At 44.2% G+C, this 17,839-nt stretch overlaps 1 protein-coding gene and 1 long non-coding RNA gene across 17 annotated transcripts in view; one reads left to right on the plus strand and one right to left on the minus strand.

Annotated features, from left to right (window-relative positions):
- The window catches only part of MAK (male germ cell associated kinase), a 66,949-nt gene that overhangs the window by 22,021 nt on the left and 27,089 nt on the right, over positions 1-17,839 (plus strand). For all 16 annotated transcript variants that reach the window (XM_045057134.1, XM_019830252.2, XM_045057129.1 and 13 more), the window contains 5 exons: positions 2,922-3,093; positions 4,077-4,244; positions 7,163-7,468; positions 11,851-12,023; positions 14,886-15,034. In XM_045057134.1, the coding sequence (XP_044913069.1) occupies positions 2,922-3,093; positions 4,077-4,244; positions 7,163-7,468; positions 11,851-12,023; positions 14,886-15,034 (968 nt within the window). The remainder of the gene's footprint in view (positions 1-2,921; positions 3,094-4,076; positions 4,245-7,162; positions 7,469-11,850; positions 12,024-14,885; positions 15,035-17,839) is intronic.
- Positions 1,663-7,247, minus strand: LOC123385305. Its single transcript, XR_006597573.1, has 3 exons — positions 7,110-7,247; positions 3,578-3,583; positions 1,663-1,673 (listed from the first exon to the last, which is right to left on the minus strand). It is a non-coding gene; the product is annotated as an uncharacterized LOC123385305 (long non-coding RNA).

The following is a 17,839-nucleotide window of genomic DNA, read 5'->3' on the forward strand; positions in this document are numbered from 1 at the left end:
TAAAAAAAAAACAAAACCCTGGGGCGCCTGGGTGGCGCAGTCGGTTAAGCGTCCGACTTCAGCCAGGTCACGATCTCGCGGTCCGTTGAGTTCGAGCCCCGAGTCAGGCTCTGGGCTGATGACTCAGAGCCTGGAGCCTGTTTCCGGTTCTGTGTCTCCTTCTCTCTCTGCCCCTCCCCCGTTCATGCTCTGTCTCTCTCTGTCCCAAATAAATAAACGTTGGGAAAAAAAAATTAAAAAAAAAAAAACCCAAAAACCAAGAAACATCATGCATTACCAACAGGAAGACATGCACATCCTCATCAGAAGACATGTAATAGTCCCAAACTGCAAGCTACCCAAACGTCCATCAGGAGCAGCGGAATATATTCACCCAGTAGAATGCTTTACAGCAATGAGAATGAAAAGCCTACAGCCACACACAACAGTACGACTGAGTCTCACAGATACAATGCGGAGAGCAAGAGGCCAAACAGGAAAAAAGTACATATGGTAGGATTCCACTTATATAAAGTGAAACCCAATGTATGCTGTCAGCAGTCAGGGTAGCAGTTACGTGAATAGTGACAGTGAGTGCGGGAGAGGGACCTCCTGGGATGCTGACAACGCTCAGTTTTTCTTGAACTTGGTGCTGTGTTCTATTTGTGGAAATCCATCAAGCTGCCCTCTTACAATACGTGCACTTTTCTGTGTGTGTGTGTGTGTGTGTGTGTGTGTGTGTGTGTGTGTTACATTCCAGGAAAAAGAAGCATATTGGTAAATCAGGTGGTGATACATTATTATGGAGAAAAATAAAATATGGAGAGGGACGGGGAGTTGGGTGGGTAGGGGAAGGACAGGGCATGTTGCTATTGTAAAGAGAGGCTCTCGCCGAGAAGGAGAGGCCAGGGCAAGAAGGAGATTTCACGCAGACAAAATGCTGAGCGCAAAGGCCTTGAGACGGGAGCGCCATGCGTGAATTCTGCCAAGAGCAGAATGAACAGGGACGACTGTAGGAGGAAATGAGGCGAGAGAGGGTATGGAGTGGCCAGACCTCATGGGTCCTTACAGGTCATTGTAAGGACTGTGGTGGCTTGTTAATCCGGGCGGTTGAACTGGGGAGCCCCCGGAGGGTATTGAGAAGAGGTGTGATATGATCTGACATGCCTTCGAAGTACCACTCTCACTGCTGTATTAAAAACAGGTTTCCGAGGAGCTAGGGAAGAAGCAGGGAGACCAGGCAGGAGACTGTTACAGTAATTCTGGCAGGAAGTGACAGTGGCTTGGATCTGGTGGCCACGGAGGTGGTATTTTTAAAGCAGCGCAACCGTGACTTCCTGGTGAATCAGATGTGGGGTGTCAGATAAAGGAGTCAGAGACTTTCAGGTTGTTTTTTTTCTTTTTTTCTTGAGCAACTGGAAGATTGGAGTCAGCACTAATTGATATGGGGGAACCTCAGTTGTGTTTTGGGTTGAGTATCTGTTTTCATCTGGGTAAATTTAGGTTCCATACTGAAACGGAATGAAATTGAGACTTGTTTTCAGCATCCAAACTTGGCAAAACATTCAAAACAATGAATTTTATCTCACAAAAAGCTCAAGGCATAGTAACAAGCATTGGCAAGGACGCAGAGAGACCGGATCCCTCACACATCACGGTGTGAGCGTGAAATGGTGCAAAAGAGTCAGTGGTTCCTCAGGGGTTAAACATCCAGTTACTACGTGATCCAGCAACTCCACACACATTTCTCTGGTATGTAGCCCAGGGAAATGGAAACACACATCCACACAGAAACTTACACATGCATGTTCACAACGGCACTACTTATAATAGCCCCAAATTGGAAACAACCCAAGTGCCCGTCCACTGGTGAGTGGATAAATAAGGTATACTAGGGCCATATCATGGAATGCGATTCGGCAGGAAGAAGAATGAAATACTGATACGTGCCACAGCATGGACGAACCTTGACAACATGCTAAGTGAAAGAGGCCAGTCACCAAGGACCAGAAAGCGTGTGGTTCCACTGGTAAAGCTAGAGCACTGGGAATACAGGGTTTTGGGGGAGGTATGGGGTTTCTTTGGGGGGCAATGAAAATGGTCAAAGTTGATTGTGATGATGGATTACACACTCCACGAATATACTTAAAGCCCCTGAGTCATACGCTTTTAAATGGAGAGTTGTATGTTATGACATTATGTGAATTATATCTCAATAAACCTGTCAAAGAAAGGTACTCGGGATAGAAGCAAAAAAAAAACAAAAAAACAAAACAAAAACACACACACACACACACACTGTGACACATTTGGGCTGAAAAATCTACACATTTCAATATGGAAAAAAAGAAGTGAGAAGTGAGAATATTTCCTACCAGGTAGCTTTGCTCTCGTAAATAGTGTATTTTTCTCCATGAAAATACATGTTAGTTAAGGGAATGGAATCAGTTGAAGGAATCAGCACTTTCAACCTGATAAGTAAAAAGAAGGAAAAAAACCCCACACTACTTAGGGACAATCTTTGCTAATCTTTTGTTTTCTATCCTTCATATAAATATAGCATGGATACAGTGCTTGGTAAAATTATACAACTGTTCTCATTCAGAATGTATCTGCTTCCCTTCAGAGCCCTTCTCCCCGCCACCCCCCAACCGTGTCTTACAGCATTTATTTCCATATTTATTCATTTGAGTTCCTATCTTAGGCCACTTGGACACTTCATTTAAATTTGTCTCCAGCTCCACCAACTGTTTGTGGTCAGGGAAGATATGTTACGTCCAACGTAACCCCAACACATTGTATAAATGCCGGATGCACAGAAAGCACTTCATGACGATCCCTTGGTTGAAATGCGTGACCAAACAGAATAGAACCTTACTGCCACGCCATCTTTGAACCCACAGTCAAATTGGCCTCTTTTCTTTTGTTTTCTATTTTCATAGGTATCGTGCTCCTGAAGTTTTATTAAGATCTTCGGTTTATAGCTCTCCCATTGATGTGTGGGCTGTAGGGAGTATAATGGCCGAACTGTATACATTAAGACCACTTTTCCCAGGGACAAGTGAGGTCGATGAAATCTTTAAGATTTGCCAAGTTTTAGGGACTCCCAAAAAAGTGAGTACTCTCGTCCTTAAGTTGTTATAACTTTTGGTTATTTATAACTTTTACTTTGGCTATCTGGTATCTTTCATTTTCAAATAGGCTTATGTTTTAATGGTTATTTGTTCTTATAATCCTTTTTTTTTTAATTGGGTGGGATGAGAAGCCAGAGTCCCCACCAGACTAAAGAAGAAAAGATTCTTGCCTTTAAGAACTTAAGGGAATACTCTATATTTAGCATTGCTGACTGCACAGATATCCTTGCTTAGACTCTCCTACTTGCTCTCTGAATGTTCATTGGCATCGCCTCATTAATCCCAGGTGTCCTGGACCATTTTCGCTTAAGCTTTTCGTGTTTCTTTCTATGTACCTCTGCCCTGGACATGTGATGTCTTGAACCGACTACTTTTCAATTAACTATTGCATTCAGCTAGACCTTACTTTCTGATACGTACTTAATAAATATGTATCATTATCATTACATCCTAATTGTATTCACATGTGCCTTGTAGTTAACATCAGACAAGTAAACAGTTATTAGAGATTTACTACAATTTGTCATTTCCCAGCTATGTGCAGTTTTTAACACTGGATGGGATGTATATAACATATAATAAGGGTCTTTGGGATGATCAGCCGCTTTGTGTATCAGTTGTCCTTGTTTATTCAAAGTCACCTGGATATCATCCTCAAGGTCCAAACACCAGACAAGAGTTGGATATTCTGAAATTTATAGAAGTGCCTTCTCATTTTTTCCTAACAGTTCTATATTCCTTCTATACTCTCCGTAGCACTGAATTGTATACGTGGTCTGGTGTTTCATTCTTTCATCTATTTATGGTAGTCAACACTAACATTTTCATACGCCAGTGATTTTATATTATTTCTGTGTTTTTAAATTGATTACTAAAAACCATTTTTCTTTTCTTTTCTTTTCTTTTTTTTTTTTTTTTTTTTTTTCCTGTCCCGTCCCACCCACTTATATATTCCCTAAATAGAGTGACTGGCCAGAAGGGTACCAGCTTGCATCCTCTATGAATTTCCGCTTTCCCCAGTGTGTTCCTATAAACTTAAAAACTCTTATTCCCAACGCCAGTAATGAAGCTATTCAGCTAATGACTGAAATGTTAAATTGGGATCCAAAGAAGCGACCGACAGCAAGCCAGGTAAGATGAATCCCCTGGTACGGTGTTTGTTCCCTTCCTTCCTTCCTTCCTTCCTTCCTTCCTTCCTTCCTTCCTTCCTTCCCCCATTCCCTTCCCTTTCCTTCCCTTCCCTTCCCTTCCCTTCCCTTCCCTTCCCTTCCCTTTTTGTTTTGAGGGTTTACAATACCCGGAATATTTTCATTTACAAAGACAAGTCTATTCTCAACCAGGGTTTTACCAAGAGAAGTAAGCCCAAAACCCTAAGGCATCCAATATGTCATGAATTAATTTCTAGGCCTACAAGATGCCTGGGAGAATTGAGAAGACAGCCACAACAATGATGTTCTGTGTCTGGTGGTTCAAATGAGGTTGAGGCTGAGAGAGATCAATTTCTCTAATGATAAAAATTCAGGGGGTGCCTGGTGGCTCAGTCAGTTCAGCATCCGACTTTGGCTCAGGTCATGATCTCACTGTTTGTGAGTTTGAGCCCCGCGTCGGGCTCTGTGCTGACAGCTCAGAGCCTGGAGCCTGCTTAGGATTCTGTCTCTCTCTCTCTCTTCCCTTCCCCCGCTCATGGTCTGTCTCTCTTTCTCTCTCTCTCTCTCTCAAAAATAAATAAACATTAAAAAATATATTTAAAAAAAATTCAGGCATGTGACAGAGAATTAGGAAGAAACTCATCACTGGTAGTAGAGAGGCATCTCTTCAGCTAGGAAACAGATTTTCTGTGCTCTCCTGTGGTTTAGAGGCGGGTCCTTGTTCACTCCACACAACAGTGTCATCCCTCCATAGGACTAGAATATTGTTCACTCTGCAGCCCCCACCAGAGGGCAGCAGGTGGTACCCTCGCTTGGCTCCTCTGTGACTAGCCCTTCTACATCCTACAGGTGTTTTCTGGAGTCGCAGTCTTGAAAATGCCATGGTTGTGTTTGCAAAGGGCTTAGATTTAAAAAATCTAAGCTTTAGCGTATACTTATTGTTATTTAAATATAAATTCAGTATTAAAATTGCCAAAACAGGGGCACCTGGGTGGCTCAGTCGATTGAGCGTCCACCTCTGGATTTGGCTCAGGTCATGATCCCAGGGTCGTGGGATCGAGCCCCGCTTTGGGCTCCACAATGAGCATGGAGCCTGCTTAAGATCCTCTATCTCTCCTTCTCTCTCTCTCTACCCCTCTCGCGGCTCGCACTCTCTCTCTCTAAAATAAGAAAAAAAAAAAATTGAATTACCAAAACATTATTTCAGAAATAAGGTTGAGAAATGTTCTCGAAAGGTGAACTGGAAGAACAAATGGGAAAGAATAGTCAAGACAGGTTTGAATAAGTAATTGGAGGACAGTGGTGGGGCAGACAGCTTGTCCTATCAAATATTAAAACAATCTGTAAAGTGACAGTAATTACAACAGTGAAGGTACTAGCATACGAATGGGCAGACAGCTCCGAGTTGCAAAAGCTGTAAGTCAGCAGAGGGTACATATGGCATCACAAATTGGGGGGGGGAGGGGTACCATCACTGGGACAATTAGTTAATTCTTTGGAAAAAAGTAAATTTAGGTTATTTCTCACCATACTTCTCAATTTTTCAAGTAAATCACAGAAGGTTTAAATAATAAGAAGGACAAACGAAACTATTAAGAACTAGAGAAATTATAGGTGAGTATCTGATCTCAGGCTAAGAAATAGAGGAGAATAAAAGTAATAGAAGAAGCCACAAAGGGAAAACTCAGATTTTTTTATTCCATCATGATAAATGCACTCCTTAATCCCCTTCACTGATTTCCCCCTATTTCCTCCCTCCCCTCCGGGTGACCAACAGTTTGTTCTGTGTAGGGAAAGCTCAGATTTGATCACATAAAATTAAAATTTTCTCTTATAAAAATCTTAAGATTAGAAGGCAAATAGCAACAAATCTTTTTAACAAATGTGGCAGTGTATTTTCTAATGTTTCTAAATATTGGTTACTTTTGTAATAAAAATGCAATAAAACTCTTTAACTCTTACCTAAAAAAGAAGAATGGGCATGAGACATGTTAAAAAGTCACAGAAAGGGGTGCCTGGGTGACTCAGTCAGTTAAGCATTCTACTCTTGGTTTCAGCTCAGGTCATGATCTCATGGTTTGATAGATCGAGCTCCACATCAGGCTCTATGCTGGCAGCGTGGAGCCTGCTTGGGATTCTCTCTCTCTCTCTCTCTCTCTCTCTCTCTCTCTCTCCTCTCTCCTCTCTCCTCTCTCCTCTCTCCTCTCTCCTCTCTCCTCTCTCTCTCTGCCCCTCCCTTGTTCAGGCACACACTCTCTCTCAAAATAAATTACATTTTTTTTTAAAAAATCACAGAAAAAGAGGGGCACCTGGGTGGCTCAGTCGGTTGAGTGTCCGACTTTGGCTCAGGTCATGATCTTGTAGTTCATGAGTTCGAGCCCCGCATGGAGCCTGGAGTCTGTTTCTGGTTCTGTGTCTCCCTGTCTCTCTGCCCCATCCCCACTCATGCTCTCTCTTTCTCTCTCTCTCTCTCTCTCTCTCTCTCTCTCTCTCTCTCTCTCTCTCTCAAAAATAAACATTAAAAAATTTTTAATAAAAAAAATCAAAGAAAAAGAAATAAAAATTACCAAAAATATTTTTTTGATGTTCCCCCCCCTTGTTCCCCATGGTAAAATGCAAAAACAAAAAACAAAAAACAAAACCTTTGAAAAGCTATTTCTCTAAGTAATGGAAAACAGTTTTGCAACATAGTATATCAAGAACCTTAAAAACAATCAGAAAGTTGGATGAAGATTTCTGCACACAGACGTTAAAAGCTAATTAAAAACTTTCCATTGGCACTATAAACCTGAATGTTTCCGAGGGAACATTTCAAGTTTAAACATCATTAAAATAGACTGTTTGCTACAATTACGTGTCGGTGAGACCGTTTTCCATTTCTTGTTTCCCTGCTTTTTGTAGGCCCTGAAACACCCGTATTTTCAAGTTGGTCAAGTATTGGGCCCTTCCTCGCATCATCTGGAATCAAAACAATCTTTACACAGTAAGCAGGTGCAACCACCAGAGCCGAAGCCATCTTTAGATGATCTAGAACCTGAGCCTCTGCCGGACATAAACGAGCAGACTGTCAGACAGCCGCAGCCGAAGAACAGCCACCAGCCACTGCGGTCCATCCAGCCGCCACAGAACACGAGTGTCCTGCACGCGCCAAAGCAGCAGAAACAGCCACAGACGCTATTTCCAAGCATCGTCAAAAACATGCCGGCCGTAAGTAGCCCGTGAAGATCCTTTATATGCAGTAGTTTGGTGCGGTTAGGCTTTTGTTTTCTAGGCATTCCTAAAAATGCTAGAAATGTTTGTTTATTTTTGAGAGAGAGAGAGAGAGAGAGAGAGAGAGAGAGACAGAGAGCGCGCGCACACACAAGTGGGGAAGGCAAAGACAGAGAGAGAGAGAGAGAGAGAGGGAGACACAGAGTCCGAAGCAGGCTCCAGGCTCTGAGCTGTCAGCACAGAGCCTGACGCGGGGCTCGAACTCAGGAACAATGAGATCATGACCTGAACTGAAGTTGGACGCTTACCTGACTGAGCCACCCAGGCGCCCCCTAAAAAAAATTTTTTTTAAGATGTAAAATATGATTCTATGTTAAAGTCCTTGCTTCCTCTGGCCGGGGCTTAGCATGAGATAACTTAAAATTCTAATATGGTTTATGAAAAGAAAAACTACCAAAACTAATGTAATAAAGTTTTGATGTTACAGACTTTAACAGTTACTTACAGAAGAACTGAAAGCATTTAATAGAATATGGGACTCAAGAGAGCTGACCCTAAAATCTTAAGGATTTTAACAGTAATTTTATACTGGTTTTAAATACTATTGAACATGAACAGATTTTTTTTTTTTTTAAGTGTCAGGCATAGTATAAAAACTTCCTCTTCCGACTTCGGTTGTTTGGTCGGTTCAGGGAGCTCGTCATGTGCCACATTACTGGCTCCTCAAGATGTATACTCCCAAATGCACTGCGTTATGGGCATTGTAGGACTGATCTGAGAGAAAACTGCCTAGTTCCTTATTCATTCCTGCCACCCCTATAGAAGCAAGCCCTGCTCGCAAAGCCCTGACGTATTCTAACATACAATTAATTATGTGTATCTTATGTGTATTGTTTATTATCTGGCTCTTCCTACTGGAATGTAAGTTTCATGAGGTCAGGGATGTTGTCTGTTTTGTTTATCAGTACAGGCCCCAAACCCAGAATGGTGCCTGGCACACGGTAAATTCTCAAATATCTGTTGAACAAATGAGTGAATAATTGTCCACGTTATTTCTGTTCAGCACCCCCAGGGTCCTGAGGAATCCACATCACCTTTGGGGCATTTCTGACTATTAGAAAGTTCTTCCTTATACTGAGCTAAACTCTGGTCTTCTTTAGCTTTTAATAAAAGTTCATCACTCTTTGAGAAAAGGCAGCCATTCAGATACTTGAAAATAGCCCTTATACTGCCTGCCCTTTTCTCTAGGAGAAACATCCCCGGTCCCCCCATGTGCTCCGCACATGACATCATTCACCAATGACTGAGTAATCCTTGGTTCCTGGGTAGGAAGGAGCTGTTGAGTCCCCCTTACCATCCTGCTTCCCCGTTAGAATGAGGCTGCCAGAACCAGTGGTGAACAGCAGGCAGGGAGTATAAACCATGGTGAATCACCTCCAACATCCCAGAACCAGAGGTCCATCCACTCATGCCACCAAAGATTACATTTTTGTTTTTTTCTTGGAAGGCCCATCAAATGTTGACTCATACTGAGAGGAAAAGAAAAAGAATATTTACTGAGTATCTACTAAGTGCCATGTACTATGCCCAGCCCTGGTATGCACTAAGTTAAAGTACCCAATACCCTAGCCCTATACCTTCATGATGAACAGAATGGCAGTGAGCCCTTGGGCAGGCCACTAGGACTTTCTTCTAGATGGACATTGATCCACTGGCAGCACTCTTGGTCAGAGTACCGAACTACGTACTTAGTCTGCTATAACAAAATGCCATAGACTGGGTGGCTCTAAGCCAGAAATTTATTTTATCACAGTTCTAGATGCTGGGAAGTCCAAGATCAGAGCGTTAGCCAATGTGATTCCTAGGGAGGGCCTTCTTCCTGGTTTGTGGATGTCACCTTCTTGCTTTGTCCTCACACGGCAGAGAGAGAAAGCAGGCTCTCTGGAGTCTCTTTCATAAGGGCACTAATCCCCAGTTACCTTCCAAAGGCCACTTGTCCAAATACCATCACATTAGACGTGGGTTATAAATTGGGGGGGGGGGGGGTCCAGCAGTACTGACCCTGCCTTGTTGTCCTTTTGTCGCTTCACGGATAGCCTCAAAGACCCTGTCACCCATTTTGTCGAAGGCCACGCAGACTACATACGTTGTGTGCTTCTTATAAAAAATGGTTGCCTACGTGGTCTGCCACTCCTTTCCCTTGATGCTCAAAAACTTTCCCTTTAGCAACTGATTTTCGAATCTTTGTCCTCATCCTATACCAAACGTATTAAAGTGGAGTTGGCAAAACTCCACCTTCTACGTTACAAAAATTACGTACATTTGCCCCTTTCCGGTCTTCTCAGGCATACGACTTGATGTTACTGACACTGTTCAGAAGCACACAGACTCAGCACCCTAAAAAACCATTCCACCAAAACCAGAGCCTCAAACTCAGCTAAGTGTAACCTTTGATCAGCTCTGCTTATCTGGGACCTGATAGCTTTTTATTCTCCTTAGTCTAGAGCTCATTCTCCCTGGCAAAGAAAACAATAACAGAAGTTGGCAAATACCGTTTTCGTCATGGGCCATCACTGTGACACCACGGGCTCCAAGCAATGGTATATCCATTCTTTCAACATTGTGCTCCAGAGATAACTGTATTTGCTGACCTTGCTTCCAAATTCCCTAATTTTCAATTGCCTTTTGGACTCCTCGGTTCACAAACCCCAAAAACACCCCAAATAAATTTGAATAAAACCACTCTCTGATCCAAGCCAAGTCTTCCTCCTCGTTCCTTATTTCTGTTGACAGGGCCCCCATCCTGAAATGATTCCTGCCTTTCCTTCTCTGCATCCATTAGGATTACACTCAGTGACTTACGACGGGAACCCGGCCACTGAGGCTCCAACAGTAATGGGTTGTTTTCCCACATGACAAGAAGCCAGGGGTGGGCCAAACCAGGGCTGCGGCAGCTTGTAGAAGGAACCAGACCGCTTCTGCCTTCCTGTTGTACCATGCTTAGCAAGCGGCTTTCCTTCCTATGGCCACAACATGGCTGCTGTCCCTTTGGGATGGCATCTGCATTCTAGAAGAGGGAAGAGTGATGGGGCCCCTGGGTGGCTCAGGCCGCTAAGCGTCCGACTTCCGCTCGGGTCATGATCTCACAGTTTGTGAGTTCGAGCCCCACGTCGGGCTCTGTGCTGGCAGCTCAGAGCCTGGAGCCTGCTTCGGATTCTGTGTCTCCCTCTCTCTCTCCCTCTGTCCCTTCCCCGCTTGAGCTCGCTCTCTCTCTCTCTCAAAAATAAATAGACATAAAAAAAAAAAAAAAAAACCACCGGCATGTCATGCTAGCTGTCCCAGAAATCCCTCTAGTAGACTTCCGCTGACAACTCATTGGCTAGATTGTGTCACATGGCTACAAACAGCTGCAAAGGCAGCTGGGACTTCAGGTATTGAAGCACACTGCTGCGCCACGTGCTGCCACACTCTTCTCTCGCATCTGTTCACATAGATGCAAAGTCCAGGCCTTTAATTCCTTGTTAAGAGCACACGTGTTCTTTCCCGAGCATTCCAACGACTAGGAATCTGTTGCCCTTGCCACTGCATGCCAGTATAACTGCAAAGGCCTCCTATCTGAAGAGTCTGGCCTTCGGGAATGCTGCCTGTATCTCCTCACTTGTTAGCTCAAAAAACACCCAGTGTTTTCCACTGCTCACAGGAGAGCTGCAGCTCATTAGGCAGACGCTGGACGGCCTTCAGACCCCAGCATCAGTCTGTCCTTGCAACCCTGCCTTTCACTACTTCTAGCACCAACTCTCTGCCTTGATAAGCACCAACCACCCTTCCTTCCCAGAACACACTCTGGCACTTTTCTATCAGCAAGTCACCCTCTTTCCCTCTTCCAAACTCTGGAACAACAACAATAATAGTAATAACAATCGTACCACCTCAGTGACTCTCATCACGCGTTAGGCCCTAACCTAAGGACTTCCGATGTATTTTACTATTCAATTCAGAAACACTAATTAGATAAGCATTGCATATCACCATTTAAGGAGGAGGAAACCGAGCCTTTGAAACGTTCAGTCACTTGCCCAAAGAGACAGTCACACACATGGCAGTTTTCCAAATTATACAGCGATGAGCAGTTCTGATCCTTAAGTATTCGAGTCCTCCCCCAACCCAATGTCAGAGATCTCTCCTTCCTCGGAACCCCTATCCTGTTTTTAGCACGTGTTACCTATTTTTGCTAACACTTTTCAACGTGTGTACGTGTTATCTTAACGATATGGAAGGCCCCTCGAGATCAGGTACTCTTAGTATAAGGTAGAGTAGCTTGTGCACAAAAGGCATTCAGCAAATGATTAGAGATGATGATGACTGATTTTCCACCACAGAAGCCAAATGGTACCCTGGGGCACAAAAGTGCTAGGAGGCGCTGGGGTCAGACGGTGTTCAAGTCTGGAGACAGCTGGGAAGAGTATGAGGATTACGATCTTGGAGCCTCCTATTCCAAGCGGCCGAGCATGGGTGTATTCAAAGAAAAGAGGAAAAAAGATACCCCATTCCGGTAAGATTTCACATCCCTCAGGAAAATCTATTTTTATCATGTATCAACTTTATGTCACTCAGGACGTACAAATGCAGGGAGACATTAAAGGCAATAAGTAGCTTAATATCGTTCTCTTCCATAAACCCCAAATCTGTACACGTACCTCTGGGAAGGTAAGAGTCTTGGCTTCTCACGGTAAAGATGCTCAGTATTAATGGCTGAGTGCTGCAGGCACGTGGAGGGAAGGGCTCTTGTTAAGTTTTGAGCGTACCCTGATGAAATACGGTCCCACGATTCCCATCTGAAATCCACATGCCTATTTGAAGAAAGCAAAGCACAACCTACAGAGGCAATGATTTCTTCCCATGGCGTTCATATTTGTTTGTTTGCTATTCTAAACCTTTGGGATCACTTCCTAAACTTTTCCTGGAAGTTTAACGTCTCCAGCAGCCCCCTGTCTTTCTCTAAGCCCAGTATTCACGAGTGCACTATTCACCTTTGAGGTGAGGGTGGGTTAAACGTTGTGAACCAATGTGTGGGGAAATACTGTCTTTCTCTCTCCCTCTTTCTCTCTCTCTCTCTCTCTCTCTGGAATAAAAGAATAGGGAGAAAAACATATTGGCAGGAGGCAGGGAATTTTATCTAATAGCTATCTGGCATTCCCTTGGGGTCCACATATCTCTGAAGGTACATGGAGATTCTGTGAGGGGGACCTATGCTTGGATAATCCTCAGTCAATACGTTTCTAGTTTCTCAAATTCCATAGGGACCCTTCCCTAAAATACATGAACTTGAGAATAAACCTGCTTAATCCCCCTGTGGAAAGTCACACCTCTTAGCATTTTCATATGTGAGCGGCAGGAAGGCCAAACAACTTTTGAGATGCTAAGCAAAAGGAGAAGTCACACGACCAACACCTTCCACTTGGAAGGCTTTGTTGTCCTATAGTATTTCTCTTCAAGGGAAAAGCCCACATTAGAAATAGGGAATTTTAGCCTATTTGGAAAGCACGTGTTGGAAAGCACGGAGATTCAGAACCACTAAAGCACCAGGACCCAGTGATGCTTATTCTTTTAAGTGTACCAGAATGTTCTGTGAAACTGTCTGATTTTTCAAAACCTACAGATATACATTGTACATAATTTGTTGAAGATTCAGAGTGTTTACGGAATAAGGGTATGGAATAAGGGAATAAGTTAAGACTTATTTTATCAAGTCGTACCATGAAATACTCCAATTACAGTCAATCCTCATAATATTTCACTTTATAAATTATTTACTGTTTTCCACCTATTGTTAACAAGAAACAAGAAATAAAATGATTTAATTTACGATGGGAAATTATAGATGTCAGCTTAAAGATGTCAACATCCTAAAGACGTGTAGAGAGCTATATAATGCCTTTTTTTAAAAATAATTCTTCGTGTCTGCGTTGGCCTACTCTGTAGATGACTTGAAAACTTTTTTTTTTAACCCATGACGTTCTAATTCCAGCTGAATTTTATCACGTACTTTTAGGGGTAGAAGAGATTTGAATCCAAACCTATAGATCGAGTTTGTAGTCCACATACTTAATTCTGGCAAGGAAATGATTCCTTTTCTCTTGAAATTCGTTCGAAAAACTGTATGACAATCAATTTTTAATGTATTTCTTCTATTTTTTATTTTTTGGTATCTTCAAATGGCTTTATACGATTTAGACATAACAATAATGATTAAGATACTTCCATTTATTAAGCGCCTACCTAAATTTTAATTTGTAATCTTCATACTCCAGTACAACTATCTGCAGAGTAGACTGCTGAGAGTCAGATAGGTTGAAGGGACAGGTTGCCTAAAGTCAGACGAGGCCTAATCCCAAACTAGACCTCTGTCTCTTTTTTTGCACCACACTATTTCTTAAGCAATAAGAGCTCAAACACTCGGCGCACTGAATGGACCCTGCTGTTGTCTGCTCAGTTCCTCTGGCGGCCTAGGCTTCCTCATAAAGAATACAAAAGACCCAATGCTAAAGTGTGCAACTTTTACTGATGAGGTGGTCTCTTTTAAAGTCAACAAAAGCAAGATGTTTATACTTGCGCGCACGCTCGGTAGACGTTTACTAAATGCAGAGATGTATTAAGCCACGGCAGGAACAGGATGTGGTGTGTCTGCAGCCCATCAAACGTATAGCGGCAGAAATAAGACCTTCGAGTCAGCATGACATCAGAGCAGAGCGTGCACGGAGTGCTGCTAACGAAGGAGCTGCAAAGAGCTCAAAAGTCCTGTTTAGGGGCAGCAGAGCACTTCGAGCAGAGGAGGCTTTCTGGAATGAGCGGTCTCGAAAGTGGGGCGAATCTCAGCGGTTGGCATGACTACAATGGGCTGAGCCAAAGGGAAAGGAGGCAGGAACGGGTGGGGCCGTTTCGAATGAAAGGGGCCCCCTGCCTGTGTCTAGAACTACCCCTGAGCGGGTGGGGGCAGCCAGCAGCTCAGAGGGCCAGCCAGGCCAGCGTCCGCCTCCGAAGGGGACCCAGACGGCCTTACTGATCAGACGTTACGTGAGTAGGCAGGGACGGTGGCCACGACGGTCCTCCCACAGGATAAACCCACCACCGCAGCCGGGGCTGGGGAGCCAGAAACATTATACGCAGGCAGTTTGCTGCTCGGCGATAAAGCTTTCTGTCACATCATGGCTGGTATCAGAAATGATTCCAGAGGCTGCCTGATACCTTTCGGGGGAGAAGTCGGGAGCGTCAGCAAAAGGACTCTGATGGGAACCGTGTTGAGTGGGGTGGCTTTGCCCGGTTTGAAGAGACGCGCAGGGGGCGGGTGGGGGACGCAGTAGCTGCCGTCGTCTCATGTTTCAAGTAGTGATGCCACCTTCTGTGGACTTTCAAGGCTTCCAGAGTCGGTGCCCTCAGCCTCGCACCACTCAGCAGGGGAAAACAAGAGCTTACCCGCTGCCGGTTCCCAGAAATCGGATTCTGAACTGTCGACTGCTTCCACCGCTAAGCAGTACTACTTGAAGCAATCCAGATACCTTCCAGGTGAGCAGAGAACATACAACGTTAATGCTAACTAGGGGAGGGGTCAGGCTTAAGCGTCCTGGAATATTTGCAGAAAGGGCACCACTGAAACAGCGCTCTCTGCCGGCTCAGCCTGGTCAGTGCTTGTTCCCAAGTACTTTCTGGGTCCCCTGCCTCGGGGAAGTCTGCTCAAGAAATGCCTGGCAACCAAAAAGATGAGAATAGGCTTCAAAAAAAAAAAAAAAATACCTCCCTCTCCCGCCAAAGCTCTGCCTTTACAAGCGCTAAGTTTTATTAAAACAATTCTGCACCCCCGCGACACCGTTTTATAAAATGTAGCATTTTACACTGTTTCCTAAATGATCGGGATTGTGTTCTTGAAAGATCATTGTGGGTAGAGCATACTAGGGGCTCAAGAGGCCACTGCACGTGTCTGGAACGAGAGGGTGATGGCTTGTTCCAGAACGGTGAACGTGGACACAGAAATGGGTAAAATCTCCCATGTATTTGAGCAGTGGAAAGACAGGACTTGCTGACAGATGGGCACGGGTGGTGGTAAAGAACGGAGGAATCAGTGTTGTCCCTGGGGGGGGGGGGGTGACTTTACCCGAGAAAGGGGGAGATCAGGAGGGGACGGATGTGCGTAACTAGGGTATCTCGGGAGTTGGGGTCGGGATGTCTAGTGAACATCTGAGTTGATCTATCTAGGAGACGACTCAATATATGAATCCAGAGCTTAGGAGAAAGATCTAGACAGATGGTGGGTAGTTTATGTCACGCCTGCAGGTAGCATTTTCTCCTCAAAGTCCACTTTAAAAAGAAAAGTTTAAATTCAACCTAGCCTAAAAGGGAATCAATTTTTAAGTGACCATATATCTATACAGATTTATCTTTAGTCCAAAAAGAGGGAAAGATGAAGAGCTGAGAAAAGAAGTTTTAGGTGGAGGGAAAGACACTGGCTTCTCTGAATAGAACACCAGGCCGCACATTTAGATTTTACAAGAGCTTAGGAGAGAGTGAGGAGGGGTGAGGTGGGGAGAGCCAGCAGTATTCCGGTAAGACAGCGCCGTGAGGGCAGGGGAAGGAATTTTGGGTTTATTCCAGCTCCGAAGGAGGCCTTTGGGGGGAACCTTGGGAGGTGAGTGGTGACATGTGACATACATGTTAAAAAGACTGTGTAAAGGGTGGATCACACAGGGCAAGACCAGAAGCAGGGAGGCCAGCTGGAAGCCACTGTGGTCCCCCAGGGAAACGAGGATGATGACTGAGAGGGAGCAGGGCTCCTGATAGATTTTGGAAATGGTCTTGCTGATGGATGTTGTAGAAAAGAAAAAGACAAAAGCCAGTTTGTGGCTTGAATCCTAGGTGGATGGTGGTGCTATGCTCTGAGATGGGGAAGACCGACGGGGAACAGGATTGGGCGGGAAAGAGGTGGTCAGGCTTGCATGCGGGCGGTTAGAGTCGAGATGCTTGTGAAACATTTCCCGGAAAGAGTTTGCTGCTTAGCGGTTATGAGAAGGGACAGAAATGCCTAATTAAACTGAACAGTGGGGAGGTCCCTGAAGGACCTGAAACTTGGCGAGCAGTTTCAGTCTGGAATGGTGAGGGAGAACGAGGCTGGAGTGGGCTGCAAAGTGATGAGAGGTGAGAAGTTAGTGACTGAACAGGTAGACAACTCTGGAGATGCTACGCTGTGACATTTTGGTGTTGATACCATGGGGAGTTCCGATCCTGCTGCAAAAGCAGGGATGTAACAAAATTCCCAGAAGACAGATTCATGGGGGATATTTTCCCCTGTTTAAACATAAATCAATCCTATAGCAAATCGATATTTTCTTATCTGTACAAGGGAGCCCTCTGGCGGTGGGAAAGGCAACTGTAAGTTTTTATCAGGATAAATGGATCCAAAGCACTCTGTTTTCATAGTTCTGCTCCCTAATGTGGTTTTCTGGGACATATTTCAGGATACCTGAAACTGGTCTGGTCATTTCCTTTTTAACTAGAAAGATCTATCAGATCCTGCAAATTACTGTGGGTCAGAAGCATGGCTATAATTGAGACCTTAAATAGACTTGAAATTAGAACTGCTTGAAATCTAAACTTGAGTCTTCCTGTTCCCCTGTTGGCATTTTTTTGCCTTGAAGATGCCTCTCTAGAGCTGGATGAGATTTGAAACTAGAATTGAGCTCAGTTCAGTCACTCAGACAAACATTTACTGAGCTCCTGTCATGAGCCAGCAATGACTGCAGAGGATAGAAACCGAAATAAGAAATGATGCTTGACATTTACGATCCATAGTTATTTTTATAATTAAGTATCTTTAGGAATTAAAAAAAAAAAAAAGAATATGTTTGGGGGCTTTTTTTTTTTTTTTTTTACCATAAAGCCAAGCATAAAAGCATCAATTGATTCTTAAGCGTCAATCTTTAGGATCATGGGAGCTCTAGAAATGTACCATATACTTTCAGGGCAGCATGGCATTATTCTACAAGACTTGGCAGATCTGTGACATTGGCCTGCAGGGAGAGGGACGCAAGAGTCCTAGTTATTGACCTGCTACTGACCAGCTGTTTACTGGAGCAAGACTTTGAGACTGTTTTCTGTTACTTACAGTGGGACTGCACTCACCTCTCCGCTCACCCTGTAAGCCTTAGGTACTTAATTATCGCGTAAGGGAGTGGCACAGTGTGCGATGGAAGTGAAAACCATCTCTGGGGGTGCCCTCTGGTCTCACTCCCTGCTCCCAGGACTGGGCTCTCTGGCACAAACCGATGCCACCTCGCAGGCGGGGAGGGCCGCTCCTTCTCAACACTTTTGAAACCCTGC

Source organism: Felis catus, chromosome B2, assembly GCF_018350175.1.
Source record: "Felis catus isolate Fca126 chromosome B2, F.catus_Fca126_mat1.0, whole genome shotgun sequence".
Classification (NCBI taxonomy): Eukaryota; Metazoa; Chordata; class Mammalia; order Carnivora; family Felidae; genus Felis; species Felis catus.